The 26,712-nt window shown below is 35.1% G+C and overlaps 2 protein-coding genes and 1 long non-coding RNA gene across 9 annotated transcripts; 1 reads left to right on the forward strand and 2 right to left on the reverse strand.

Annotated features, from left to right (window-relative positions):
* Nucleotides 1-514: 514 nt before the first annotated feature.
* LOC122580895 lies at nucleotides 515-7,072 on the reverse strand. Of its 6 annotated transcripts, none has more exons than XR_006320911.1 (4): nucleotides 6,725-7,072; nucleotides 4,876-5,454; nucleotides 4,664-4,752; nucleotides 515-865 (listed from the first exon to the last, which is right to left on the reverse strand). XR_006320911.1 is itself a non-coding variant. In XM_043753041.1 (4 exons), exons 1-3 carry the CDS (start codon nucleotides 5,739-5,741, stop codon nucleotides 4,935-4,937), a joined length of 609 nt encoding a protein of 202 aa, XP_043608976.1. In that variant the 5' UTR covers nucleotides 5,742-6,345; the 3' UTR covers nucleotides 4,662-4,752; nucleotides 4,876-4,934. The 6 variants fall into 6 exon arrangements, 1 of the variants encoding a protein (XP_043608976.1); XR_006320914.1 differs by having other exon boundaries at nucleotides 4,876-5,243; nucleotides 6,725-7,063; XR_006320913.1 differs by lacking the exon at nucleotides 6,725-7,072 and having other exon boundaries at nucleotides 4,876-5,246; nucleotides 5,355-6,299.
* On the forward strand, nucleotides 1,127-4,315 carry LOC122580894 (WAT1-related protein At2g37460-like). Its single transcript, XM_043753039.1, has 7 exons — nucleotides 1,127-1,363; nucleotides 1,449-1,511; nucleotides 1,599-1,715; nucleotides 2,263-2,503; nucleotides 2,587-2,748; nucleotides 3,589-3,740; nucleotides 3,822-4,315. The coding sequence occupies exons 1-7, from the start codon at nucleotides 1,152-1,154 to the stop codon at nucleotides 4,045-4,047; spliced, it is 1,173 nt and encodes a 390-aa protein (XP_043608974.1). The 5' UTR covers nucleotides 1,127-1,151; the 3' UTR covers nucleotides 4,048-4,315.
* Nucleotides 7,073-22,116: 15,044 nt separating the features above from the next.
* Nucleotides 22,117-26,316, reverse strand: LOC122580896. 2 transcript variants are annotated; one of them, XR_006320916.1, is made up of 3 exons: nucleotides 26,184-26,316; nucleotides 22,814-23,622; nucleotides 22,117-22,726 (listed from the first exon to the last, which is right to left on the reverse strand). It is a non-coding gene; the product is annotated as an uncharacterized LOC122580896 (long non-coding RNA). The 2 variants fall into 2 exon arrangements; XR_006320915.1 differs by having other exon boundaries at nucleotides 22,117-23,622.
* Between the last annotated feature and the right edge of the window lie 396 nt (nucleotides 26,317-26,712).

Below are 26,712 nucleotides of genomic sequence, written 5' to 3' on the forward strand. Positions count from 1 at the left end.
CGGACACTGGCAACATACGATAAAGTTTATAGATTTTGAAGCGCAGGTCTCCAAACAAGGTAAGGCGCGCAATAATCTACAACATTATTTACCATACAAAAAGGAAAGTGGAGTAGTAAGTAACGTGGAGAACATTAAAAATACCCCATTGGGTACCATTGCCATACGTACACCATCATTAATTAACCTTTTAAAAGAAAGGGCTTTTGAGTAGAAACAGAAATTAGTGCTTTCATACGCAACTTATCACTTTGCATTATTGTCTAATGCCCATCAACATTATTCACACCGTATATGAGTATGACACAACAAAAGCATGAATCCCGATAACCATGACAATGCAACGCTAAAAGTATAACGGTATTAAGCTTTTTGAAGTAACGGACTAACAAAGAGCGAAAAATCCTATAATGAGGTCATAAAGGCGTAAAGACTGCGCATTTAGAGCCCGTTCTCATCCACTTGATCTTTTGGTATATATGAACTGAAGAAAGAAAACGAAACCCAAAAACAATACTCACATCATATACTGTTTTTACTAGTGAATGATCTATGATACAAATACACCAGCCAAAATAAAAGTGGATTCTCAATTCAAGTTAAAGCTTTTAATGGTGCATTGCTTATGAGGAAAGCATAAATGGCAATTGCTTACTATAGATTATACTTCCTCAATATGCTTTCGAGTGCCTACAGTATATAATAAGGCCAAGCTAGGTTTCGATTTAAATCACATCTTAATTACCTAAAATAATTTATAGTGTATAACAAAAAAGAAACTTGCCATCAGTCATATTGCAAAACCTTGACCTGTGTACAATGTTTAAAGTAGGCCAAGTCGCTAATTCTTCTTGTTATTTTTCACCTGCAAAACAGCCAAAACTAGGGTCAATATAAAAAAGTTGGCGAAGCTGTAATAAATATTCGATATAAAACATATAAAGAAAGCAAAATAAAGTAGCAAAATTATAGTCTTTTTTCTTTTCTTAATGTTGTTTTCAGGGTAAAAGTGGGGGTTGGTAATCATGCCAAGTAATTGAAAGCTTATTCTCACTTCTATTTAGAAATCTTATATATAGACACATAAGAGGCTAGCTGTATGCACACAATTTTTATACAAGTCTTTTTAAGCTAGCCACAAATATAGGGAAATGTATAAGCATGTATCAAGTGGGAAAATGAGCACATTTTTTAGCAAGGGAAAGCCCTTTTTTGCTGTGATTTTCTTACAGTTTGGGCTTGCAGGAATGGATGTCATTTCTAAAGTGGCTCTGAATGAAGGAATGAGCAATTATGTGTTTGTTGTTTATCGTCAGGCCGTTGCATTTATTGTTATGGCCCCTTTCGCCATCGTTCTAGACAAGTATCTCTCTCACATACACGTTATTTTTCTCAAAGTATAAATGTATTCCTGTCTTGATTTCCACTAATTATTACTTTTGTAACAGGAAAGTAAGGCCAAAGATGACACTCTCGATTTTCGTCAAGCTTTTGCTGCTTGCACTATTGGAGTAAGTTTAACTTTTATATCATAGCTAGAAACTATGTTACTTATCTAATTTGATATCAAATAACGATCTTACGTCTCCTGTTGACAGGCCAGTTATCGACCAGAATTTCTACTTTCTAGGGATGAAAGCCACAACAGCAACATTTGCAGTTTCAATGTGCAATGTTCTTCCTGCTATAACTTTTGTCATGGCCTGCTTGCTAAGGTAAAGATTTTTTTTTTTAAAATGAACCGTTTAACATGAATAAGAACCCATGCATAAACACGTGTCTGACATTTGTCACCATATATGTATGTTCCAACGTCCAAAAAAAACCCATTCATGCACAATTGCACATAATGAGGGACCGACAGTTCAATTCACCATTCATCAATAAAAGTGGCCCTTCCAAACCGAACCAGGTTTGGTTTGACTCAAAAGTCAAACCGGGTTGAAAGTCGCCCAAAGTCTACTTTTAGTGCATACAACCTCATAAAAGGCTTTATTTGAAAGACTTAGAATATTATCGTAAAGATATAGTTTGTGTTATCATAAAACTAAATGGGCAAAAATGTATGTCGGTCAACCATACAACCCACCACCACCCAGCCCGTTCAAACAAAGGCCTTTACAGTGTTAGCCAACCCACTTGGCCCATCCATCTTGCTACATCTACTCATCTAACACCTAGCTCGGACAATCAAAAAGCATAATTAGAATCTAGTAGGAGAATTGGAATTCATATTGATTATTTGGTGCTTTTTTGACTCAGGCTTGAGGTGATCAACCTAAAGAGCATCCGCAGTCAAGCCAAAATAATAGGGACAATTACAACAGTCGCAGGAGCGATGCTTATGACACTAGTTAAAGGGCCACTTCTAGAGCTATTTTGGACAAAAGGAAGAACTAACAGTAATGTCAAAAATAATAGGGTAGATCTTCATCATTCAATTGAGGGAGCTTTTATGATCACACTCGCAATGTTCAGTTGGTCTTGCTTCATGGTTTTGCAAGTAAATATCCATATATTTGAAGATAATTAAGTATAATTAACATCTTCTATTGTGAACGTTCTTTAAGATATTCTAATCTATAGGCAATTACACTGAAGTCTTATCCTGCTGAGCTATCTTTAACCGCTTGGATATGCCTGTTGGGGACAGCTGAGGGAGCAATAGTGGCACTGGTGATGGAGAGAGGGAAACCAGCAGTTTGGGCTATAAAGTGGGACACCACACTTATAGCGACACTTTACAGTGTAAGGAACTCTAGTTTCATTTCACTGAATTCTTCTTCTTGTAAGTACATCAATCACGCGTACTCACACACTCATCGAACCACAATTCTGACTCGTCTACTTAATATGTTAGATTCAGGTTATGTTTTAAACAGGTCAAACAGGTAAATGTATAAATATAAGTTAAAAATCAAAGAAGAAACAAAAAGAATAACTTAAAAGGAAACTGATCCAAAGGAATAAAAGTTACCAAAAATATACTTTTAATGATAAAAAACCTCCTAAATCATTTTATATTCAAAACTATATTTTTGATGAGAAACTATATCATACACACTATAGCTTACATATATTTCACAAGAAGTAGTTTAGGTCAATTGAACCTTTTTCACCCGTATTATAGAGCTACTATTTAGACTTTTGACCTGTTACCCAACCTGACAAGAACTGCCTATATTGCCACATCTATTGATAAGTGGTAACTATGGAATAACCAGCTATCTGTCCACAAGGTACTTATTCAACCCTTCCAAATTTCTTCATGTCTGTGCAGGGTGTAGTATGTTCGGGTCTAGCTTACTACATCCAAGGAATAATAATGAAAGAGAGGGGTCCTGTTTTGATGAGAAAGTATATCATACACACTATACTTACTTATATTTCACAAGAAGTAGTTTAGGTCAATCAAACCTGTTCAGCCCATATTAAAGAACTACTATTTAGACTTTTGACCTGTTACCCAAACCCTACAAGAACTGACTACATTGCCACCTCTACTGATAAGTGATAAATATGGAATAACCAGCTATCTATCCACAAGGTACTTATTCAACCCTTCCAAATTTCTTCATGTTTGTGCAGGGTGTAGTATGTTCGGGTCTAGCTTACTACATCCAAGGAATAATAATGAAAGAGAGGGGTCCTGTTTTCGTGACTGCATTCAGTCCACTAAGCATGATAATTGTCGCTATCATGGGATCCATTATTCTAGCTGAGCAAACATACCTAGGAAGGTAAACACAATTACCAGTTCTCGCTCATTTACCTAAAATATGAACAACAAAATTATTGACCACTAATTCATATTCTCACAGGGTTCTTGGAGCTGTTGTCATAGTTGTAGGGCTTTATCTTGTTGTGTGGGGTAAAAGCAAAGATCACAAAGTTTTATCCCTTCCTATTGGTGAGCAAATAGCACCAGAAAAACAAATAAAGGGTAAAGAATGTGAAGGAAATTGTTGTGACGAGGTCATCATCATAAAAGCATCAGATGAAGCATGCGATACAAAAAATCAGACGGCCGATGTATGTAAGCACTAAATGTTAAGCTCCAAACACTCCAGCCAAATATTAATCCAAATTAACCAGAAATCCTGATATGAGAATCTCCCCCATCTCTTGTGGATGGGGCAATAACAAGTATGGAACAAGAAGTTCGTAAAGACAGGGACATGTCTCTCTTGGTTAGGGGTAGGAACGGATGTACCAGCTAGGAGGTAGTTAACAGATCGAGACATTAACCTTAATGTACGAGACAATTGGCTTTTCTTACAAATGGTATCTTTTTGAACCACTAGATTTTAGTGTACAAGTATACACGGATATTACAGTCCATAACTACAATTGTTAATTTTAGCAGTCTCGATTTCAACCCATTTACATATGAATGGGTTAATTTGGGTAATGATTAACCTTAAAGTCAAACAGGTTGGAAGTTGCCTAAAGTGTATTTAAATGTTACAGGCTCCCATATGGCTCCATTCTAAACATAAGATTGCTACTGAAATGAGAGTTTTTACAATCATATGTAACACATTAACTATTAAATATGAAAAAATGTAGGACGTGGATCAAGGATGGTGGGCATGACCTGGACACAACGAAATACTGTTCCTTTAAAATAATGCACAGATTCTTGCAAACTATAATATGGTACCTTGATAAAGCCAACTATTTATGACATAATTTTTCCTTCTTCCCTCCCATATATCCACTGAAGCTCGCGAGTAGCAGCAAGGAATGAATCTGCAGAAAGCGGAAAGTGATATGATCATGATATGAATCAATTCTTATTGCCATGAGAACTAAGAACTTAAGATATAGGATTTCTGAAACATATTACAAGGAAAATTATTAAAAGGATAGCACCTTTCCAAAGCTGAAAAGATCTGTGGTTGATTGGTGATCCAGTTATCGTCTGAATAACTTCAAACAACACATTCTAAGCAGTGTTTCTCAGCTCTTGCACAACACCATAAATTGTCTTGCCAATTTACCATTGTTGAAGTAAATATGATTATTTGGGTGCTTTGTTTTGCCGAATTGCAGCCAGCATGGCGCTCAAACTCATAAGCATTAATTGCCTTAAATTGTCAAGTAACCAATTATTAGGTGGGCAAATGGTTTCAAAATGCCTTCCATTAGTAAAAGACCTTATGCAACGAGCCCACCTTTGAAAAGGTACATGATCGACAGCAACAGAGGTAGGAAGCACCCTTAATGACATCGCAAAGCTCCTACTACCAGGCATATGAATATTACACATGAGCATATACATATTTTTAGCATCTACCTCTCGTGACCATGCAACATACTTCATAGTAAGTAAGGAACATCATTAAGCATACCAGTTGATAGCAAACTACTAACAATTGCAGGAAAATTGTTTGGAGGAACCTTTTTAGCCAATTTTTGTTCCTTTCTCTATGAAGTAGCATCACTGGGAATCTGGGACCAGGAGTAATTACTTTTACACCACTAAATAATAGATTGCTGGTAGATGCACATAGACCATTTTTTTCTAATCTTTGAAATGAAAGCTGTCTCATCAAAAAGTCATAATTGCATACAAGCCTTCCCGAGGAATTAATGTTTAAACAATCATCAAATCCACCAACAGACATGATATTGTTTTCACCCTTCCCCAATGTATGTCTTATGGACAAATCATTGTTATTAGCTTTTTTCATCAACATTCTAACATCATCTGCATCCTTGCTGAAAACATGATCCATAGATACAGCCTCGCATGCACGACTAGTGATTTAAAAGGAAAGCTCTATAATATTACAAGGTGAAACCATGAAATTTTGAGCAATAGTTTTCCATTTATGTAGAGATATAGTTATTTTAGTTCTTATGGCAACCGACATATTTTTTTTTAGAACACATTCTAATCTACTCCTACTCCTAAATTACACGCATGCTTAGGATGAAACCCAGGACTCTCGAAAAATCTCTATTAATACCTTCATAAATGTGAGAAGTGTGGCTCGAACCCAGGTGGATCCCCCTAGGTCAAAGATCTTACCAATAGGCCACCAACCCCATTGGCAACCGACATATTGATCAACAAATGGAAAAATCATAGGATGTAAGCTACACTATTATAGATAAACATGCACATATATACAAAACAGGAACTTCCTCTATCTCTCAATAGTTGTGTTTTACGGATGCAATATAAGTCTATAAAGAACATTTGGCCAATACCCAAAATCACATGTTATCATTAATTCATCATGCTTGAATTTGTCAAAAATGCTAGTACATTTTGATAGTATTTGTATGTTCTGATTTAATCATAATCAACTTGTTTCTAAGAACAAAAATGACCACAAATTTTTTTCAATGGCATCATGTCAAGTCTTGCGGGAAGGACCAAATTGGCTATATGCATCAAAATATATAACACAATATACATTTCACTACTTATAAAATACAAAAATAAATCAAAAGATGATTGATAAATCAAGAAGTCAGCAAATGTCAGCTTTTATATCACAGCATTTTCCTTATTTATTACTATACTTAAACAAAACACAAAAATAATGTAAGAAAAAAAAAAAATATATATATATATAGGAGAAATAACTAAAGTCAACAACAGTCAAACCACTGGGGAAATCAATTGACTATAACTAATGTAGAAATCACATTACAAAAGGTGACTCGATAGATATGAAAATATAATAATGTATATATAAATGGAGTATACCGGTAGATGAAGATTTTTCCGGCGAGAGAGAGGGATCACGGTGACAGATACAGCGAGTGACTGATTGGACGGTATATGGAAAGGTTTGGCACAGTCAGGGCCTTTCTTACTGTGTGCGCAGATGTGAACCCAAAATTAAAAAGATTGCTTCCAGGTCTACAAAAACGAAATTTTGCAAGTAGGGATCGACGTCATCATAAGTGATTTACAATTGGTTATTCACAAGTAACGGGTCACAGATCCAACATATAAGTCGTATTTTCAGTATGACTATATTGGTTATTAGTATAGAATAAAGAAACATGGGGATTAAATGAAGTTGAAGAAATCTTGCACTTGACCGAGCAGATAGAGAAATGTTCGGTAACAAAGTCATTTAATACATAAAGAGGGCCAAGACTCATTTCAACCTTACCAATTTTATTACTATTTATATGCATAAGTTAATAAAACTTTGATCAATAATGTATTTGGCTCTATCAAAGTTAAAATTCTATTTTTTTTCCACTTTAGTTTTAAAATAGATTTGTACGATTTAATAATAAAAATCATCATCTTTTGTTACTTATTAATATTTGATAGAATCATAAAATACTATGGTCCAACCTAAAATAAAATCACGACCAGGGGAGGTGGCGCCTCCACCTCCTCGCTAAAAGTGTCGCGCACATCGTCATACGCCTCGTCCGGTTGTGCTTGGAAATCATCATCGTCTTCAAGAAAAGTGATCGTGGGTTGAGTGAGTTGGGAAGGAAGTTCAAAGCGGCACATGGACTTGCCACGGGGAAGCCATTGCTTAACAATTGAGAGAAGTCGTGGTCGAGGTTTTGGGTTTCGTTTTGATATTCGTTAAAAGAACTGCCGCAATCGTTGTTTTGATTTGAAGAACTGCCGAAATCTAATGGTTGTTCGACGGGCCGAGGAAGTTGAAATGGGAGTTGATTTCTTGGTAAAAATCAAAGCTTTAGATTACTTGGCAAAGATTTGAGCCTTTTTTTTTCTTTGTAGATTATTTTGTTAACAATCTAGTCTTAATTAGATTATTTGGGTAAAAACAATTGTCTTTTCAATTAGTTAGGTAAAAATTGGTTGTAATGGCATAATAATAACGTTTAATCACTTATTTACAAAATACTAGTAGGAGTGGAAAGTGGAATGTTAAAGGTATTTTACATCTTCTTAAAAATAGATCGAAGGATAAACAATTTATAAAGGGTTATAGATAACATAAAACTTTCAAATTTTAAAATGATTTATATGTATTATTATATATAAATTTCTGGCCGGTATAAGCCTGTTTTAAAAAATATTGGACCCGGATCCAATCAAAAAGTTTCGTGTTATATCCGGACCCGACGAGTCCCTCTTTATTTACCAACTGTTAAGTAATGGATTTATGAGGATGTAAATGTTTGATATATTCTCAATATAGTAAGAAGTTTCGCCTAAAGCTCACAGCCTAATGGATTAGACATTTAGACCCAACAACACAATAAAGGCCCAAAATATGCATCACCATGTTTTGAATATTGAACAAGTCTTCTGCCTCTCTACCTTTGGTAGGGATAAGGCTGTCTACATCTCAACCTCTCCCATACACCGTCTAAGATGGTATTGGACCCAAAACCCGTGAAAGACGGCATTGGGAGTTAATTACTTTTTTTTTCTTCTACTCACTTTTATTTACTTGTAGTTAGGATAGTTTCATTCCCATGTTCACTTTTATTATTTGCCTGTATTTAGGTCTCATGTTTCCCGTGTTTATTGAATTGTAACCCTTAAAAAAAACTATACTACTCTTCTTTATATCAATGACTGTTACATTAATAATTACACTGTTACCGTTACCGTCACAACTGCCGTCACTGCCACCACTGCCGGTGTCACCAACTGTCACGGTTACCGCCGCTGCGTAGCACGTGTGCTACTCTAGTTTTATGAAAGCTCGTCCGAACACATAATTTTTTAGTCGTATATCGCTAATATATTTTATAGTATTATAAAATGTATTATTTAAAATAGGTTTTGTGGTAAACTATTAAAAATATGATACATATGGATCACTTTTTTTATTCGAATCGTGATAGGGTGGAGTTTTCTTTATAGAGATTTAAATAAAGATCTACTCGTCAAAAAGCCTTGTAATGCTAACATGGTTAAGACAATAAACATGAAGCCTTCTAATTTTACGAAAATTCACACCTTTCGAAAAAATTAACCGAATGCAATATCATTTGTTAATTAAACAGCATGTGTTTAAATCTGACACACTACCACACATTCAATGTTGTATCAATAAACTTTAACATAACATTACAGCTTAGGTGGTGAAATAGTTTAACGAAGTATACAATTTAAACGCCATAGCAAACTTTTCACTTGTGTATTTACACTTTAAGTGACTTAACTCCATAGTTAAATAACGGTACATTCACCTTTTAAATCAACTACCAAATAATTGCAACTTGAAGTTCCATTTGTACTTGTTAAATATGTACCATTGTACTGTAATGGTTTGGAATAGATCAACTCATGATCTTTCCTTAAACCCAATAACTTTTTCAATATTCCATCTTCCATCGTTTTCCTTAAACCAAATAACTTCAAATGTCGTCTTTTATGGATTTTGGGTCTCAACACTTCGACGGTATATGGTGGAGGTTAAGATGAAGACAACTTTACCTCTACCATGACGGTACATGTAAAGAAAAATGCTTCTATGTTTATTTATGATAGAAAAGAATCTTCGGCATTGCAAGGCATGAGATCGAATAAAACCCTTGACCTCTGTTTTCAGAAACAATTGTGTTGATCACTTATCCAACAACCATGTTGGTTTTATTTGATGAGAACCAAGGGACAAAATGTAAATGAGTTCATGTACATTAAAGAGCAACGTACTTATAAAAACAAATGCAATCGAGTTCCTGTTAACAAATAGCGAAGCAATTTTTTGGAAATGGTTGGCTCAATCTTTTTTTACCGATACATGAACAATCACTGGCAATATATCAAGACATGGACCAATGATTTAAAATACTACTCCATTTTTCTTTATTCATTTATTTTTGAGAAAGAAACACACTAGCTAATAATGTCTCCTCTTTCTTTTTCCATTCTCCTCCTTTTCATCTTCTATTTTTATTAAAGAGAATACAAAACGTGCAATGAAAAAACAAATTTTACCAAACACCCCTCCAAAATCTTTATTAGAATAAAACCAAACACCCCTAAAATATTTTGGCTAAAATCGAATCGAAGCTTTAGTTTATTTGGCCAAAATTTGATCCTTTTTTATTTTGATAACAGCCTAGTCTTAATTAGATTATTTGGGTAAAGGACAATTGTTTAGTTGGGTAAAATTTGGTTGTTTAAATTGCACTAATGCTGTAAATTATCTTTTATGGAAAGGGTTATTACATTGAAAACAGAAAGTCAATAACTTTATGCAGCGCTTTCTAGTTGTCCATCGTTAATTTTGACATGTGTTAGCGCTGACTTCATAACTTACCGTGTTAGTTTTGTGTATCGTTTCACTTATCATTAATTATTTGACTTTCAAGCCATAGTTATAACAAGATGTTGGGGATGATAATGACCGAGCCGCAACAAAAGCACGGTTCAATCTGTTGTGATCAATGGAATGGTGAAGACGACTTTGGTGACCAGATTTTCTATAACCTTCACTACCCATTGTCTCAATACCGCAATCAAATCCCCGAGCTGGCTGGGAGTCGTACCCGAGGGTGATCCTCTCCACCAATAATATGTGGTCGCTTTGGAACCCATCCACTACTAGGCTCATACGCCTACCTCCTCTGCATATATTGAAGGATGGAGATTCTTACAATAATATCATCAGACAATGTTGTTTGACATCCTCTCCCGATGACCGATGTTCAGTTCTTCTCTTGACAAGAACCGACAAATCTACATTTGTTTTTTGTCGGCTAGACCGCAAAAGAAAGAGGTTAAGATGGACCCAAATGTCATATGCCAAACAACTCAAGAGAATAAAAGGTGATGGTCGTTTATTGCATAGCCTAGCTTGTTGCAATGGCAAAGTTTATGCCTTAAATACCGATGGTGATTTGTTTGAAGCTGTCATTATCATTGACATTGTGGTTAAGGATAAAGAAGTTGTGATACAACTGTTGTCATTTGGGTCAACTCCTAGTAAATACGTGGATTACCATTGCGAGGGAACAAGTGAGAAATTTTTCCTCAAAGGATCATCTACGATGCTATTCTGCGTTGTCGTAGGTTTTGTTGAGTACGCAGAGAAAACAATAAGTGAGGTAACTGTGTATGAAGTGAACACCGCTGCTATAGAGTGGGCGGAGATACATAGCCTTAGTAATAAAGAGTGGGACATGACTAATGTGTCCGAATTGGACGAAGCTCAAGCGAATAAATTGACGTTAATTAGTGATATGTGGGAGGAAATTTCAGATCTCAATGACGCTATCTTCTTTCTGGATCTTGCTCGTGATCAGTCGGTATTTTACATCCCTGAAATTGCTTCACAGTCGGGGGGTTACATACATATTCGTGGTAAAACGGGCACGATTATATACTCATACCACATGAAAGATAAAACACTCACCCGATCTATATGCCTTCTCCACTGCTCTCATTGTGGGAAGAAAAAGGGTATGAAGTTACTTTTAATAGATTTGTGTTTATTTATCATTTGAAAAATGTTTTCTTCTAATATCATATTTCGTATAGGCTGAAAGGTGATTGTGCTGATTATAAACAAGAAGAAAAAGACAAAGACGACGAAATCATGATAAGATCAGTTACAGATGATGAGGTTGAATCTAATGAATCACACTTGCTCAACATTCCGTTTCATTTGTTGGGGATGGTTATGCAGCATTGCGTTGGAGTGGAATACTTGAGGTTCCGTGCTACATGCAAACTATGTCATTCAGCAGCACCTTTGACACGTGGGAGGGAGAAATCTGGATTAGCGAGATTGCAGAATTATTCATTAGTTTCACCATGGTTAATGGCGTTAGACAAAGAAGAGGCAATGTTCATTTTTACAGATCCATTGCTGGGTGACAAGTACTTAATTACAGGTGCTGCTGAACTTATATTCCAAAAGAAGATATATTGTTCCAGGTTTGGTTGGTTGTTGTTTCAATTTGATTCATCCGATCATACGCTGGTGTTATTTAATCCTTTCACAAATGATATCCGCAAGCTTCCACCTATTTCCCCTGATTGCTCTCTTGTTGACAGCTTCTCCTTGTCTGCACCACCTACCTCCCCCGATTGTATGGTGGTTGGTTTTTTAAAAGAGTTTCATGATTGGAGGGTACACATTCATTTTGTTTCTGGGGAGTATTCGTGGCATAGGCTTAACCTGAGCCTCGGTGATCATACCATACATTGCTTCCGTTTTCCAACATTTATTGGCAGAGATCTTTATGCCTTACTCGAGGATAAGCTTCATATTTTCAAAGATTTGGGCATAGACAGTTACTCTTGGGAGCAAGATGTAGCCAAAGCCCCAACAAGAAGTTCCACATCCTGGACCAAACATTTCCTTACAAGACATGATGAACATCTTTTACTAGTTATGGTGTCTGAAGAATCCGTTGAGGTGTTCAAGCTCGATGGAAGTACTAAAACGTGGGGGAAGGTAGATGGTTTAGGGCGGCTCATGATTTATATTTGTGACGACACATGCCTGTGTACCAAAGCCAAAACACCAGAAATGGGAAACAAGGTCTACTTTCCAGAACTACATTCCAAGAATGGGAGGATAGTGTTTTATTCACTCGAAACATGCACGTATGGCACCTTTAATCACAAAACTGTCGAAGAAACTCGCACAATAGTATGTTACCTCGACAGTGCTCATACTTGGATTGAACCAAGTTGGTCCTAACGGACCTTATTAGTCAGATTAATTGTCATTGTGTTTGAATCTTTACGATTTTGCATCATTTATGTCTCTGTAACAAATACCTGAACTTATATTTTACAGCCATGTTTATGTGGTGTATTTTATGTCTCTCTCTCTCTCTCTCTCTCTCTCTATATATATATATATATATATATATATATATATTTCGTTCTTGGAGTGTCACCTATTCTACGGGTTACTATCATCATCCTCTAGAGTCAAGAAGTGCTGCAAGTCAGGCACCTCTAAACAAGGGCATTTTTATGTGGTTTCTCTCTATACCAACTTCATGTTGAACGTGACATGAATTATTTCTATTCTAACTGTAACACCCCAACAAGACAGAATCATGGGGTATCACAAGAAAAGCACAGCACGACATGGAAATTATGTAGAGTAAAACTAAATGCATAAAAAGATCAAGTAAATCCATACGAACCATTCAATAGTGCAAGTAACCGGATCACATCTAAGCATAAACCCTAATCAGGAAATGAATCATGGATCCAAGAAGTCCAAGTCCATGTCTAGCATGATCAAGCAATCAACCATCCAATACGTCTATGAGCTAACTTGTTCACCTGAAAAGTGTACTAACACGCGTCAACATAAAGTTGGTGCCTTCGTAGGGACAAGTAACAGGAAATAAGTGTGTCGGGATAACAACCGTTAACGATATACGAGGATTAGAGTACTTAATGACGTTCCAAGGAAACCCTAACGGTTTCACGTTATCACAAATCAATACAAGTCAACGTTTACGTTCAATTATAGTGGCACGACTTACATAATAAATAATGCGCAATAAACCGGCACGACTTACATGATAAACAATACGTATAATACGTTTCAGGCACGATTTAAATATATTTCAAATGCGTAAACTACGTTCCAGGCACGACTTACATATATTTCAAATGCGTAAAATACGTTCCAGGCACGACTTTCATATATTTCAAATGCGTAATATCACGACACGACTTACATATATTTCAAATGCGTAATATCAACGTTACGTTACAACTAAGCATTCATATTCAATATACATGTTAAACAATATCGTTAACAAAGTTATACCACAAATCGTGGGCTTATCGTTATGCCATCAACATGGACTTAATCGTTATCACCATCACAAATCTATAATACGTTAAGGGGGAAAATGTTATCATGCGAGATCCTATGTACATACAGGGTCACCCGCAGCCTTCCCACCACATCTCCTATTCATTGAAAGTATAACCGTCTTCCATGTATGTACAACTACCCAAACCACAACAAGTATTCATAAATGGAAGCATAATTAACCGAGCAACAAGTCAATACGTTAATCAAACAATCAATCAATCGATTAAACAACAATAACAAACATGTACACTTTTCAGCCCGAATCTCTATTGAGTAGGGAGGGTTTACAAAACTCACCTTTGTCGACAAAAACAAGTTAAGAATGATCACAAGCGCACAATATTCGTCACACGATCCCAACCTATAGTTATACATATATGCATATCAATACACGTTCATAATTTCATTATTCGGGACTCGTTCGATCATAAGAATCAAAACGATGTTTGTTGGATTGATACGAGGTTAAAAGGATGTTAATAATCGACTTGACTAGGATTAAACGAGTTAAAGACATAAAGGAAGAAAGCAAGCAACAACATGGGTAAGAATGGTTTGACTAAAAAGTCAAAACTGACCAAGAACATCCAAACCCTAATTCGACACTTAAATTCTGATTTTTATGAGGTTCAAGACTCAATTTGACATATAATCAACATGATTGAATCATAACAAACATAACCCCTTTCATAATTTCATTCCATAACATCACTTTAACTCAATATTCGATCTTGACCTCACAAAACCCTAATTCGACCTAGACCTCGATTTGAAGAATGTCAAGACATGTTTTGAGCATAATTTGACATAAGTAATGTGTATGAGACTAATCCATACTTTAAAAGTCATTCCATAACTTCAATTAAGCCTCAAATCCGATTTTGACCTAAATTATCCAAGTTGCCAACCCTAAAATTGACCCATTAAGCTTTTGAACCAAAAATTGACTAAGGGTTGTTTAGGTTAGACTTGAAACATGATTATAAACATAAAATGGTGGATTTGAGATGAGTTTTACTTACCAAAATGACCTTCAAAGAGTGAAACCGAATTTGAGCAAGATGGAAGGATTTCTTGCACTTTGACTTTCAAAATTTTGATATGATACAGTATGATGATAATGATGTTGATTCTTTCACTAATCTAGCTTCAATAACATTAAGTGATGATGATTTTCTAGAGAGAGAGAGGGATATGCAAGAGTGTGTGTTCTTGCATAAAGTAGAGAGAGAAAGAAAGATAAGAAAATGGATGGGTGGGAGGAGGTTAAGTCTAAGATAATGGTGGTGTGGGTGCCAGTTTTTAATTTCAGCACCTTTAGACTAATACTCTGAGAATTAGTCTATTTTTTTCGGATTCCAGCACCTTTAGACTATTACTCTGGGAATTAGTCTATTTTCTGATTCCAGCACCTTTAGACTATTACTCTGGGAATTAGTCTATTTTCTGATTTCGCCACATTTAGTCTACTAGAAACACGAGTTATATACATGAAGGATAAATCCGAAAAGAAAAAGGTAAATGTTACCTGCATAATTAACGAAAGTCAACGGGTCCATCACCACGAGTGTTGCAATTAATCACATTGTCAAATAGGTCAAAATTCATGAATGTTACACTAACAGTTGTCGTTACATAAAAATAAAATTAAAAAAATTAATTGTTAAATAGAAAACTAATTTTCAAGAATATTATACGAAGCATTATTAATAATAAAAAAAAGAAAGTATTGATGTTCTCAATAATAATTGGATATTGAAATACTAATCGACTCAACTTTTTAATAAATTGTCAGCAACAAAACATTTATGCTTCAAATATTTTTCTTTCACTTGCGTGTACTCTTCATGACTTTCTATTTTAGTAAAGGAAAAACGTTAAAAAGCACTTTAGTAGCTTTATTTTTAGGTGAATCGCTCGTGAATATTGAAAAGTTTAGCATGTGTTATTTTAATCAAGTTTGTGCTAAAGAACCTCTCACGAGTAAATCCTCAATTTAAACCTCTCGATGAAAAATCATTGTCTCCCAAAAATTTAAAGAGGAAAACTCGTCCAGACTCATTTTAGATAGTTATATTCGTTGGTTCATAAGTGTGGGTTGATCAATTGGACTCAAATATATCGCTCAATTTATATTTATATTACAGTAGTGGCTTAAGGTTTTTGAAGGTCTTAAACTAAGTCGGTTTTAAGGGCCTAGTTCATAAGCATATAAATTAAAGTAAACAAAACAAGTTAGCTCGACTTATGTTATGGAACTACTATTAATGAAAAGATGCAGATGTATATTCAAAAATCAGTAAAAGTGTTAATTGCTGCAATGCAAATTATATAATGGTACTTCGTCAAAATTCAAACATTAAATCTATTATACAAAGTATTTAGGTTTTACATTTTTGGGAGCCTAAAGTGATCGCCTAGTCTCACAGTACTGAGCCACCTATGTTTATAATCTCCATATTAAATTCACTTCTCTCTTATTTATCTTTATCGATTGGATGAAATGGATAAATAAATATTGCTATAAATCAATTGATTTTAGATAACAAGCTAGGTTTGGATCAATCAGTTAACAATCTTACATCTAGAGCCTAGAGGTTGAGTTCGATTATTACGCCTTGTAAGGTAATACATGTACCTCTATTATACAATTTCGAATAAAATATTAAGAACTCATAACCCGTGAATGAATACACATTTGTTACAATACAATAAACCCTAAACAATATAACCAAGCATTTCGATCAACCATATGTAGATATAATAGTATGACGTTTATTACAGTACTATCATGAAAAGAAATTTTGGTCTGGATGAACTCGGTATTATTCCACTCTTTCATTTTATCATTTCAACTCACAATGTAATTATGCATTTTGACATCTCATCATTATTACTTAAAAGTTTGGGATAATGGCACGTGAGTGTGACCAACTATGACCAAAAGGTTATGTAATGTAATCAACTACTCGACTAGCTATGTAGTGTAACGAGCTTTATTTTTGGGTTATGCAATATAAGTAATCGGATACAAAACAAGTTGTCGGTTACCACTTTTATTTTTATGGGATAATGACACCGGAATGAAGAGTAATGATTTCAGCAAGATTATGTAATGTAACCAACTACTCAACTAGCTATGTAGTGTAACCACCTTTGTTGGGTTATGTAATGTAAGCAACCGAATGGGAAACAAGTTGTCGGTTACCACTTTCATTTTTATTCTATTTTTAATTAAAAAAGGGGTCACGTGTCACATATATTAAGAATATATATTTGCTAATTATTTATATATAAACAATTATATATATATATATATACACCTCTTTTCTCTATAAAATACACCACATTGATCATGGTGGCGACGGTTTTGATTTTGAAGATTCCGGCAATAAGCGACCTCTTTTTATACAAATCGGCGTGGTGAAACCATTTGTCTACGACGGCGAAGGAGAAATTTATATAGATATAGATATATAGTGATAGATAGGAGAAGATATATTGATTGATGATGAAATGATAAATCGGGTGGGTTAATATATTTGGGCTTAGATTCTCATTGGGTTGTGTTCCATAGTCCGTGTGATGAAATAAAGAAAATAAATGAAGCAAAAGAAATGAATAATTCTATAACTTTATTTTTGTTAATGGAATTACAAAGTTGGTTACACTATATAGTTAGTCGGGTAGTTGGTTACATTACATAACCTTTTGGTCATAGTTGGTTACACTACATAACCTTTTAGTCATAGTTGGGTACAATCCGGTGCCATTATCCCTAAGTTTATTTTTGGCTTAACCGAATGGAAACTTGAAGTAGCCGGTAGCTTACATCACATAACCCAAAAAACAAAGGTAGTTACACTACATAGCTTGTCGAGTAGTTGGTTACATTACATAACCTTTTGGTCATAGTTGGTTACACTCCGGTGCCATTATCCCTATAAGTTAAAACCCTTTTATGTAATGTGTATATAGATATATGTATGATGCACGCTTTTACTCCTTGATATTTCGTGGTATAATCTGTATTAGCATTAAAACTTCCTGTGCATTAGACTTGCTAAACGGTCCTACCGATTCCATTTTTAGACATATCAATTGTAAAATGTCATTCGCTACTAGCCATACTCGTCCTGAAATCTATGTTTGGTGATGTGTGTTTACGCCATGTCGCCATATAATACAACTACTGTGATAACATCACGGCTTATTAAATTTTAACAAATTTTCGACAAGTATATCACCCAAATTGTTCATTTTCCCACCTAGTTACGTTTGGTGCAAGACGAATAAGTGTACAACATAAAACACATGTACCGCGCGCAGATTTTTCATGCTCATAATAAACGCAGTGGAACGCCACCCATTGAAACGGACACCGGAAACATACGATAAAGTTTATAGATTTTGAAGCGCAGGTCTAATCCAAACACGGCAAGGCAATAATCTACAACATTATTTACCATACAAAAAAGGAAAGTAGTAAGTAACGTGGAGAACATTGAAAATACCCCATTGGGTACCATTGCCATACACCATCATTAACCTTTTAAAAGAAAGGGCTTTTGAGTAGAAACAGAAATTAGTGCTTTCATACGCAACTTATCAATTTGCATTATTGTCTAATGCCCATCAACATTATTCACACCGTATGAGTATGACACAACAAAAGCATGAATCCCGATAACCATGACAATGCAACGCTAAAAGTATAACGGTATTAAGCTTTTTGAAGTAACGGACTCTAACAAATTAAGAGCGAAATATCCTATAATGAGGTCATAAAGGCGTAAAGACTGCGCATTTAGAGCCCGTTCTCATCCACTTAATTGATCTTTTGGTATATATGAACTGAAGAAAGAAAACGAAACCCAAAAACAATACTCACATCATATACTGTTTTTACTAGTGAATCTATGATACAAATATACCAGCCATTATAAAAGTGGATTCTCAATTCAAGTTAAGGGTTTAATGGTGCATTGCTTATGAGGAAAGCATAAATGGCAATTGCTTACTAAAGATTATACTTCCTCAATATGCTTTCGAGTGCCTACTGTATATAATAAGGCCTAGCTAGGTTTCGATTTAAAGGACATTGCAGAAAATGTTCCAATGCTAATACAGTATAGATTCTTAGAAAGGGAAGAAACCTTTTATCCCTATTCAGTTTGAAACCATTTTTACTACCATCGAAAATCACATCGTAACTACCTAAACAATTTACAGTATATAACAAAAAAGAAACTTGTCATCAGTCATATTGCAAGACCTTGACCTGTGTTCAATGTTTAAAGTAGCTCAAGTCGCTAATTTTACTTGTTATTTTTCACCTGCAAAACAGCCAAAACTAGGGTCAATAGAAAAAAGTTGGCGAAGCTGTAATAAATATTCGATATAAAACATATAACGAAAGCAAAATAAAGTAGCAAAATTATAGTCTTTTTTCTTTTCTTAATGTTGTTTTCAGGATAAAGTGGGGGTTGGTAATCATGCCAAGTATTTGAAAGCTTATTCTCACTTCTATTTACTTGTTGTTTACCGTCAGGCCGTTGCATTTAATGTTATGGCCCCTTTCGCCATCATTCTAGACAAGTATCTCTCACATACACGTTATTTTTCTGGAAGTATAAATGTATTGCTGTCTTGATTTTCACTAATTATTACGTTTGTAACAGGAAAGTAAGGCCAAAGATGACACTCTCGATTTTCGTCAAGCTTTTGCTGCTTGCACTATTGGAGTAAGTTTAACTTTTATCATAGCTAGAAACTATGTTACTTATCTAATGTGATATCAAATAACGATCTTCTACGTTTCCTGTTGACAGGCCAGTTATTGACCAGAATTTCTACTTTCTGGGGATAAAAGCCACAACAGCAACATTTGCAGTTTCAATGTGCAATGTTCTTCCTGCTATAACTTTTGTCATGGCCTGGTTGTTAAGGTAAAGATTTTTTTTTTTTAAAATGAGCCGTTTAACATGCATAAGTACCCATGCATAAACATGTGTCTGGCATTTGTCACCATATATGTATGTTCCAACGTCCAAAAAAAACCCATTCATGCACAATTGCACATAATGAGAGACCGGCAGTTCAATTCACCATTCATTAATAAAAGTGGCCCTTCCGAACCGAACTGGGTTTGGTTTGACTCAAAAGTCAAACCGGGTTGAAAGTCACCCAAAGTTTACTTTTAGTGCATACAACCTCATAAAAGACTTTAATTTAAAAGACTTAGAATATTATTGTAAAGATATAGTTTGTGTGATCATAAAACTAAATGGGTAAAAATGTAGGTCGGTCAACCATACAACCCACCACCACCAGCCCGTTCAAACAAAGGCCTTTACAGTGTTACCCAACCCACTTGGCCCATCCATCTTGCTACCTCCACTCATCGAACACCTAGCTCGGACAATCAGAAAGCATGAAATATAAAATCTAGTGGGAGAATTGGAATTCATATTGATTATTTGGTGCTTTTTTGAATCAGGCTTGAGGTGATCAACCTAAAGAGCATCCGCAGTCAAGCCAAAATAATAAGAACAATTACAACAGTTGCAGGAGCGATGCTTATGACACTGGTTAAAGGGCCACTTCTAGAGCTATATTGGACAAAAGGAAGAACTAACAGTAATGTAAAAAATAACAGGGTAGATCTTCATCATTCCATTGAGGGAGCTTTTATGATCACACTTGCAATGTTCAGTTGGTCTTGCTTCATGGTTTTACAAGTATCCATATGTTTGATGATAATATTTAAGTATAATTAACGTCTCTTATTCTCAACGTTCTTTAAAATTCTCTAATCTATAGGCAATTACACTAAAGTCTTATCCCGCTGAGCTCTCTTTAACTGCTTGGATATCTCTATTGGGGACAGCTGAGGGAGCAGTAGTGGCACTGGTGATGGAGAGAGGGAAACCAGCAGTTTGGGCTATAAAGTGGGATACCACGCTTATAGCGACACTTTACAGTGTAAGGAACTCTAGTTTCATTTCATTGAATTCTTGTTCTCATAGGTCATCAATCGTGCCTACTCACACTCATCAAACACAATTCTGACTCATCTACTTGATATGTTTAGATTCAGGTTATGTTTAAAACAGGTCAAACAGGTAAATGCATATAATAAAAATTAAAAGAAGAAACTAAATGAATAACAACTTAAAAGGAAACTGGTCCAAAGAGTAAAAAGTTACCAAAAATGTACTTTTGATGTATAAAAACCTCCTAAACCATTTTATATACAAAACTATATTCTTGATGAGAAAATATATCCATAACTGACACACTATAGCTTAAATAAATTTCACAAGTATTTTAGGTCAATTGAACCTGTTTCAACCCGTACTATAGAACTATTTAAACTTTTGATCTGTTACCCGACCCTCCAAGAACTACCAATATTGCCACCTCTACTGATAAGTGATAACTATCTGTCCACAAGGTACTTATTCATTACTTCCAAATTTCTTCATGTTTGTGCAGGGTATGTTCAGGTCTAGCTTACTACATCCAAGGAATAATAATGAAAGAGAGGGGTCCTGTTTTCGTGACTGCATTCAGTCCACTAAGCATGATAATTGTCGCTATCATGGGATCCATTATTCTAGCTGAGCAAACATACCTAGGAAGGTAAACACAATTACCAGTTCTCGATCATTTACCTAAAACATGAACAAAATTATTGACCACTATTCATATTCTCACAGGGTTCTTGGAGCTGTTGTCATAGTTGTAGGGCTTTATCTTGTTGTGTGGGGTAAAAGCAAAGATCACAAAGTTTTATCCCTTCCTATTGGCGAGCAAATAGCACCAGAAAAGCAAATAAAGGGTAAAAAATGTGAAGGAAATTGTTGTGACGAGTTCATCATCATAAAAGCATCAGATGAAGCATGCAATACAAAAAATCAGGCGGCCGATGTATGTAAGCACTAAATGTTAAGCTCCAAACATTCCAGCCAAATATTAATCCAAATTAACCAGAAATCCTGATATGAGAATCTCCCCCATCTCTTGTGGATGGGGTAATAACAAGTATGGAACAAGAAGTTCGTAAAGACAGGGACATGTCTCTCTTGGTTAGGGGTAGTAACGGATGTACCAGCTAGGAGGCAGTAGAAGGTAGTTAACAGATCGAGACATTAACCTTAATGTACGAGACAATTGGCTTTTCTTAGAAATGGTATATTTTTGAACCACTAGATTTTATTGTACAAGTATACACAGATATTAAGGTCCATAACTACAATTAATTTTAGCAGTGACGATTTCAACCCATTTACTTATAATTGGGTTAATTTGGGTAATGATTAACCTTAAAGGGGCAAACAGATTGGAAGTTGCGGAAAGTGTATTTAAATGTTACAGGCTCCCATATGGCTCCATTTTATACATAAGATTGCAACTGAAATGAGAATTTTTACAATCATATGTAACACATTAACTATTAAAATTATAAAAATGTAGGATGTGGATCAAGGATGGTGGCGTTGACCTCGACACAACGAAATACTGTTCCTTTAATATAATGCACAGATTCTTGCAAATTATAATATGGTACCTTGATAAAGCCAGCTCTTTATGACACAATCTTCCGTCCCATATATCCATTGAAGCTCGCGAGCAGCAGCAAGGAATGAATCTGCAGAAAGCAGAAAGTGATATGATCATAAAATTGAATCAATTCTAATTGCCATGAGAACTAACAACTTAAGAAATAAGAGCTCTGAAACATATTGGAAAATTATTAAAAGGATGGCACATTTCCAAAGCTGAAAAGATCTGTGGTTGATTAGTGATCCAGTTATCGTCTGAATAACTTCAAACAACACATTCTGAGGAGTGTTTCTCAGCTCTTCACAACACCATCAATTGTCTTGCCATTGTCGAAGTAAATAAGAATTGCAGCCAGCATGGCGCTCAAACTCATAAGCATTAATTGCCTTAAATTGTCAAGTAACCAATTATTTGGTGGGCAAATGGATTCAACATGCCTTCCATTAGTAAAAGATCTTATGCAATAAGCGAACCTTTGAAAAGGTACATGATTGACAGCCACGGAGGTAGGACCGTAGGAAGCACCCTTAATGACACTGCGAAGCTCCTACCAGGCATAAGAATATTACACATGAGCATATACATATGAACACCATCATGCATACCAGTTGATAGCAAACTCCTGACGATTGAAGGGATTTTTGTTCCTTTCTCTTTGAAATAGCATCACCGGGAGTAGTTACTTTTACACCACTAAATATTACGTTGCTGGTAGATGCACATAGACCACTTTTCTAATCTTTGAAATGAAGGCTATCCCATTAAAAAGTCATAATTGCATACAAGTATCTGATATCAAGCCAGCATTCACTCTATCAAAAGAATCTCCATTGTCACCGACTCATAAGGCCTTGCTATAAGCATCTCCAGTAAAATAGGCACGTCCCAAAGAAACCGAGAAAATATCATCAGCATCTTTGACTTGGTAGACTACTTTACTTCCCAAAATCGTACTACCTATGGCAATTGATGACAAGTACCAATCCTCAAAGTTGGAGCTTCTCATTATTCCATTTTTCAAAGAGCCATTCTGTGATTTTGGCTTGCTACAGAAGAAAAACTGGAAGGACTTCCCCAATATTATATTTGAGTTTAGAAGTGCAGTAAATGAATTGGGATGTTGAAATTCAGCAGCCAGCCTCTTGTTGGTCAGCAATTGTGCTTCCTCACCATCCATGAAGCACTGATGAGAATGCTTGGGTTCAATTCTAGAGAATCATTGGAAGCCATTTCACGTTCATCCCACATTTCCTGGAGGTTTTGACATCCAGAAGTCCCAATACTGTAAAAAGAGACAAAAAAAAAAAAAATTACTATAAGCAATTAAGAATGATAACGTTCAAAGTTTCCTAAGAAGAGAAAAACCATCAGTTCGCATATATAGTCAATGAACTTGGTATAAGTCACTAATTAAAAATTATTTGTATAACATAAATAGCATATGCCCAGTTCATGAATACCTAGTGATTCAAAATTTAAAAGGAAAACTCTAAAATATTACATGGTAAAAGTGTAAAACCATGAAATTTTTAAGCAATAATTTCCATTAATTTAGACATTTAGTTACTTTAGTTCTTATGCCAACAGACATATTTACCAGCAAACAGAATAATCCTGGGATGTAGACTGGCCTTTGAGAAATTCTACAGTTTAAGTATTGGGGATGTCCATGGAATTTATAGAGTAAGCAAGTAACACCCAATGCCATCTTCCACGGGTTTTGGGTCCAATACAACGACGGTGTATGGGGAAGGTTGAGATGTAGAGAGCCATACCCCTACCTAAGGTAGAGAGATTGCTTCAATGTTCTATCAAAGATCGAAAAGGACCCCAGTTGTTGGTAAGGTTATTAACAACTCTTGACCCTAGTTCTATCCTTGCAAGGCATAAGGATAGAACTCTTGACCTCTGTCTTCGGTGGCAAGGGTATTAACCAATTGATCGAAAAGGACCCCAGTTCTATCCTTGCAAGACATAAGGATAGAACTCTTGACCTCTGTCTTCAGAGGCAGGGGTATTAACCACTTGATCGAAAAGGACCCCGGTTCTATCCTTGCAAGGCATAAGGATATAACTATTGACCTCTGTCTTCAGAGGCAGGGGTATTAACCACTTGATCGAAAAGGACCCCAGTTCTATCCTTGCAAGACGAACTCTTGACCTCTGCCTTCATAGACAATGGTATTAACCACTTGATCAAACCTTGTTGGTATGTCCATGTAATTTATATCATGGAGAATACTAATCAGTAATCAAGCATAGATTATCTAGCACGCAGCTATTTTAGCCGGCATGGATGATTAGGGACGAATGAGACTATAACGGATGTTTGAGATTGACAAATATCATAAATGGATATACGGTAGGAAAGAGTAAATGTAATTGCATAAGCCAATGCACAGACTAGATGCATATACACAGTTTCCAGTGTTCAATGCAAACTGATACATGCACACCTTCCAGATATGCTTTGACATCTTCTCGTTTATCCTAGACAAAGTAATCACTATATACAACTATTTTTACAGTATATTTGTATCCTGTAATATCTATGATTCTATTCTAGCAGAACCTCATGATTCCTTTTTACAATTCCATTTGGCACGGGTATGCTTCTTTTAAAACACGACAGGTATTCAAATCGAATACAAATTTTGGATATCCATGAGGAAAAAAAACATATTTCTTTATTACAAGAAATAAGCAAAGTAACCATAATATCAACATATACTAACTATCTTCATGTTTCAAGTAATATCTAATACTAGTCCAGAAAAGTCAACTTCCGACGATCACTGTCAACATTTTACTTCTTACACGACAAAAAACATAATGCAAGAATATATAAACATAATAAAGTCAACAAAAAAGTCAAAGCCTAGAAAAACTAATCAAACTTACATTTTTCGAGTGGTAATCTGACCTGCTAAAAAAGAGTCAACTATTAATCTATACATCAAAATATAAAGAGCATGTTGATTAATTCTTTTAAAAACACCTAACTAAACCAGAAATAATACTGTTTATAAAATAGATAAATAATAAAAAGTCAAAGCTAGTGAAACTTTAGTCAAATGTACATATTTTCAAGTGCTAATCTGGCCTGGTTAACAAAAGTCAACTACTAATCTACACCAATATACACATAGCATTTTACTTAATATACTTAAAAACACCAAATAGTGCAAAAATATTCAGGAAGAAACTATAGTCAACTATTAATTAATCTATACAGCAAAAATGCAAAATATACACAACATGTTACTTACTAAAAGCTTATGGAAAATATATCAAAATGTACATATTACATGAGCTAATATGAGCTGGTCAACAAAAGTCAACCTCTAACATACACAATAATTTGCTTATTATACCTAAAAAAAATTAGGCAAAAATATTGAAGAAAAAACGAAAGTCAACAAAAGTCAAACCCTGACGGAAATCACTCAATCAGTTAACTTAAATTTTTAACTAATCTAAAGATCACATTACAAAAGATGAATCTATAGTGTATGCATATAAAAATATTGTATCTATGAATCCAAAATCAATTAAGAAAAAAACTGAAGTCAACAATACTCAAACCCTCTTAGAGCACCTCCATTGAAAGCCTTCTTTTAGGGAAAAAAAAAAAAAAGTTCACAAAAACTCGATACCATCGGTAAAAAAATTTTCGTTTAAAAGGTCAGTTTTGAACAAAAGTTTTTTCTCAATGGATACACTAAAAAAACTATTTTATCGGAGTGAATAACCTTAGATAAGTTTTAATTACGAATTAATTGGTTGACAAAAATAAACAGCTAATTAGCTGAATGTACATAATATAAAAATATTGTATTATACCGGTGGATGAAGTTTTTCCGGAGAGAAAAAAGGGGGTTGTACGGAAGGTGTTCACGGTGAGAGATCTAGTCTGTGAGGGTTTTTGTTTTTGTTTTTTAGTTTAAAAAGATCGGGGATAATTGTGTGACTTTACACACACAAACGACGTTGTTAATGAAAAACACGCGCGCTCTCGCTCTCTTTCTTTTTCCACCATCCCATCCCGGCCCGTCGGGTATGGTTCGCTTATGCCAAAACTCAACCCGAACTCCCGGCCAATCCGGAACCCAATAAAAGCAAAGTCAAAGGCTCCCGCAAGACAAAAGGCAAAGCAGTTGAAAAATGGAAAAAACATAACACAAAATGATGGATCGAGTTAGAAAGCTATTGATGTAAAAGAAACTGATAACTTAAAGTGAGAAAACTATTGATTTCTTATTGTATTTTTTTTTTCCAATGAATCAAATTATGTCTTATCTATTAGTGGGGAAAGATATTTATAAGCTAAATGGACAAATGCATGTGTTGTCCTCCATTGTATAATATATAT

Source organism: Erigeron canadensis, chromosome 9 (genome assembly GCF_010389155.1).
Source record: "Erigeron canadensis isolate Cc75 chromosome 9, C_canadensis_v1, whole genome shotgun sequence".
Lineage (NCBI taxonomy): Eukaryota > Viridiplantae > Streptophyta > Magnoliopsida > Asterales > Asteraceae > Erigeron > Erigeron canadensis.

Excerpts from the sequence above, each read along its gene's own strand:
- LOC122580894 (XM_043753039.1), top strand. The coding sequence starts at position 1,152 with ATGTATAAGCATGTATCAAGTGGGAAAATGAGCACATTTTTTAGCAAG. Across the intron at positions 2,749-3,588 it reads TTATAGCGACACTTTACAGT|GGTGTAGTATGTTCGGGTCT; the intron begins GTAAGGAACTCT and ends ATGTTTGTGCAG. Across the intron at positions 3,741-3,821 it reads GAGCAAACATACCTAGGAAG|GGTTCTTGGAGCTGTTGTCA; the intron begins GTAAACACAATT and ends ATATTCTCACAG.
- LOC122580895 (XM_043753041.1), bottom strand. The coding sequence starts at position 5,741 with ATGGATCATGTTTTCAGCAAGGATGCAGATGATGTTAGAATGTTGATG. Across the intron at positions 5,244-5,354 it reads TAGTAGTTTGCTATCAACTG|GAGCTTTGCGATGTCATTAA; the intron begins GTATGCTTAATG and ends GCCTGGTAGTAG. Across the intron at positions 5,091-5,177 it reads GATCATGTACCTTTTCAAAG|GCAATTAATGCTTATGAGTT; the intron begins GTGGGCTCGTTG and ends TGACAATTTAAG.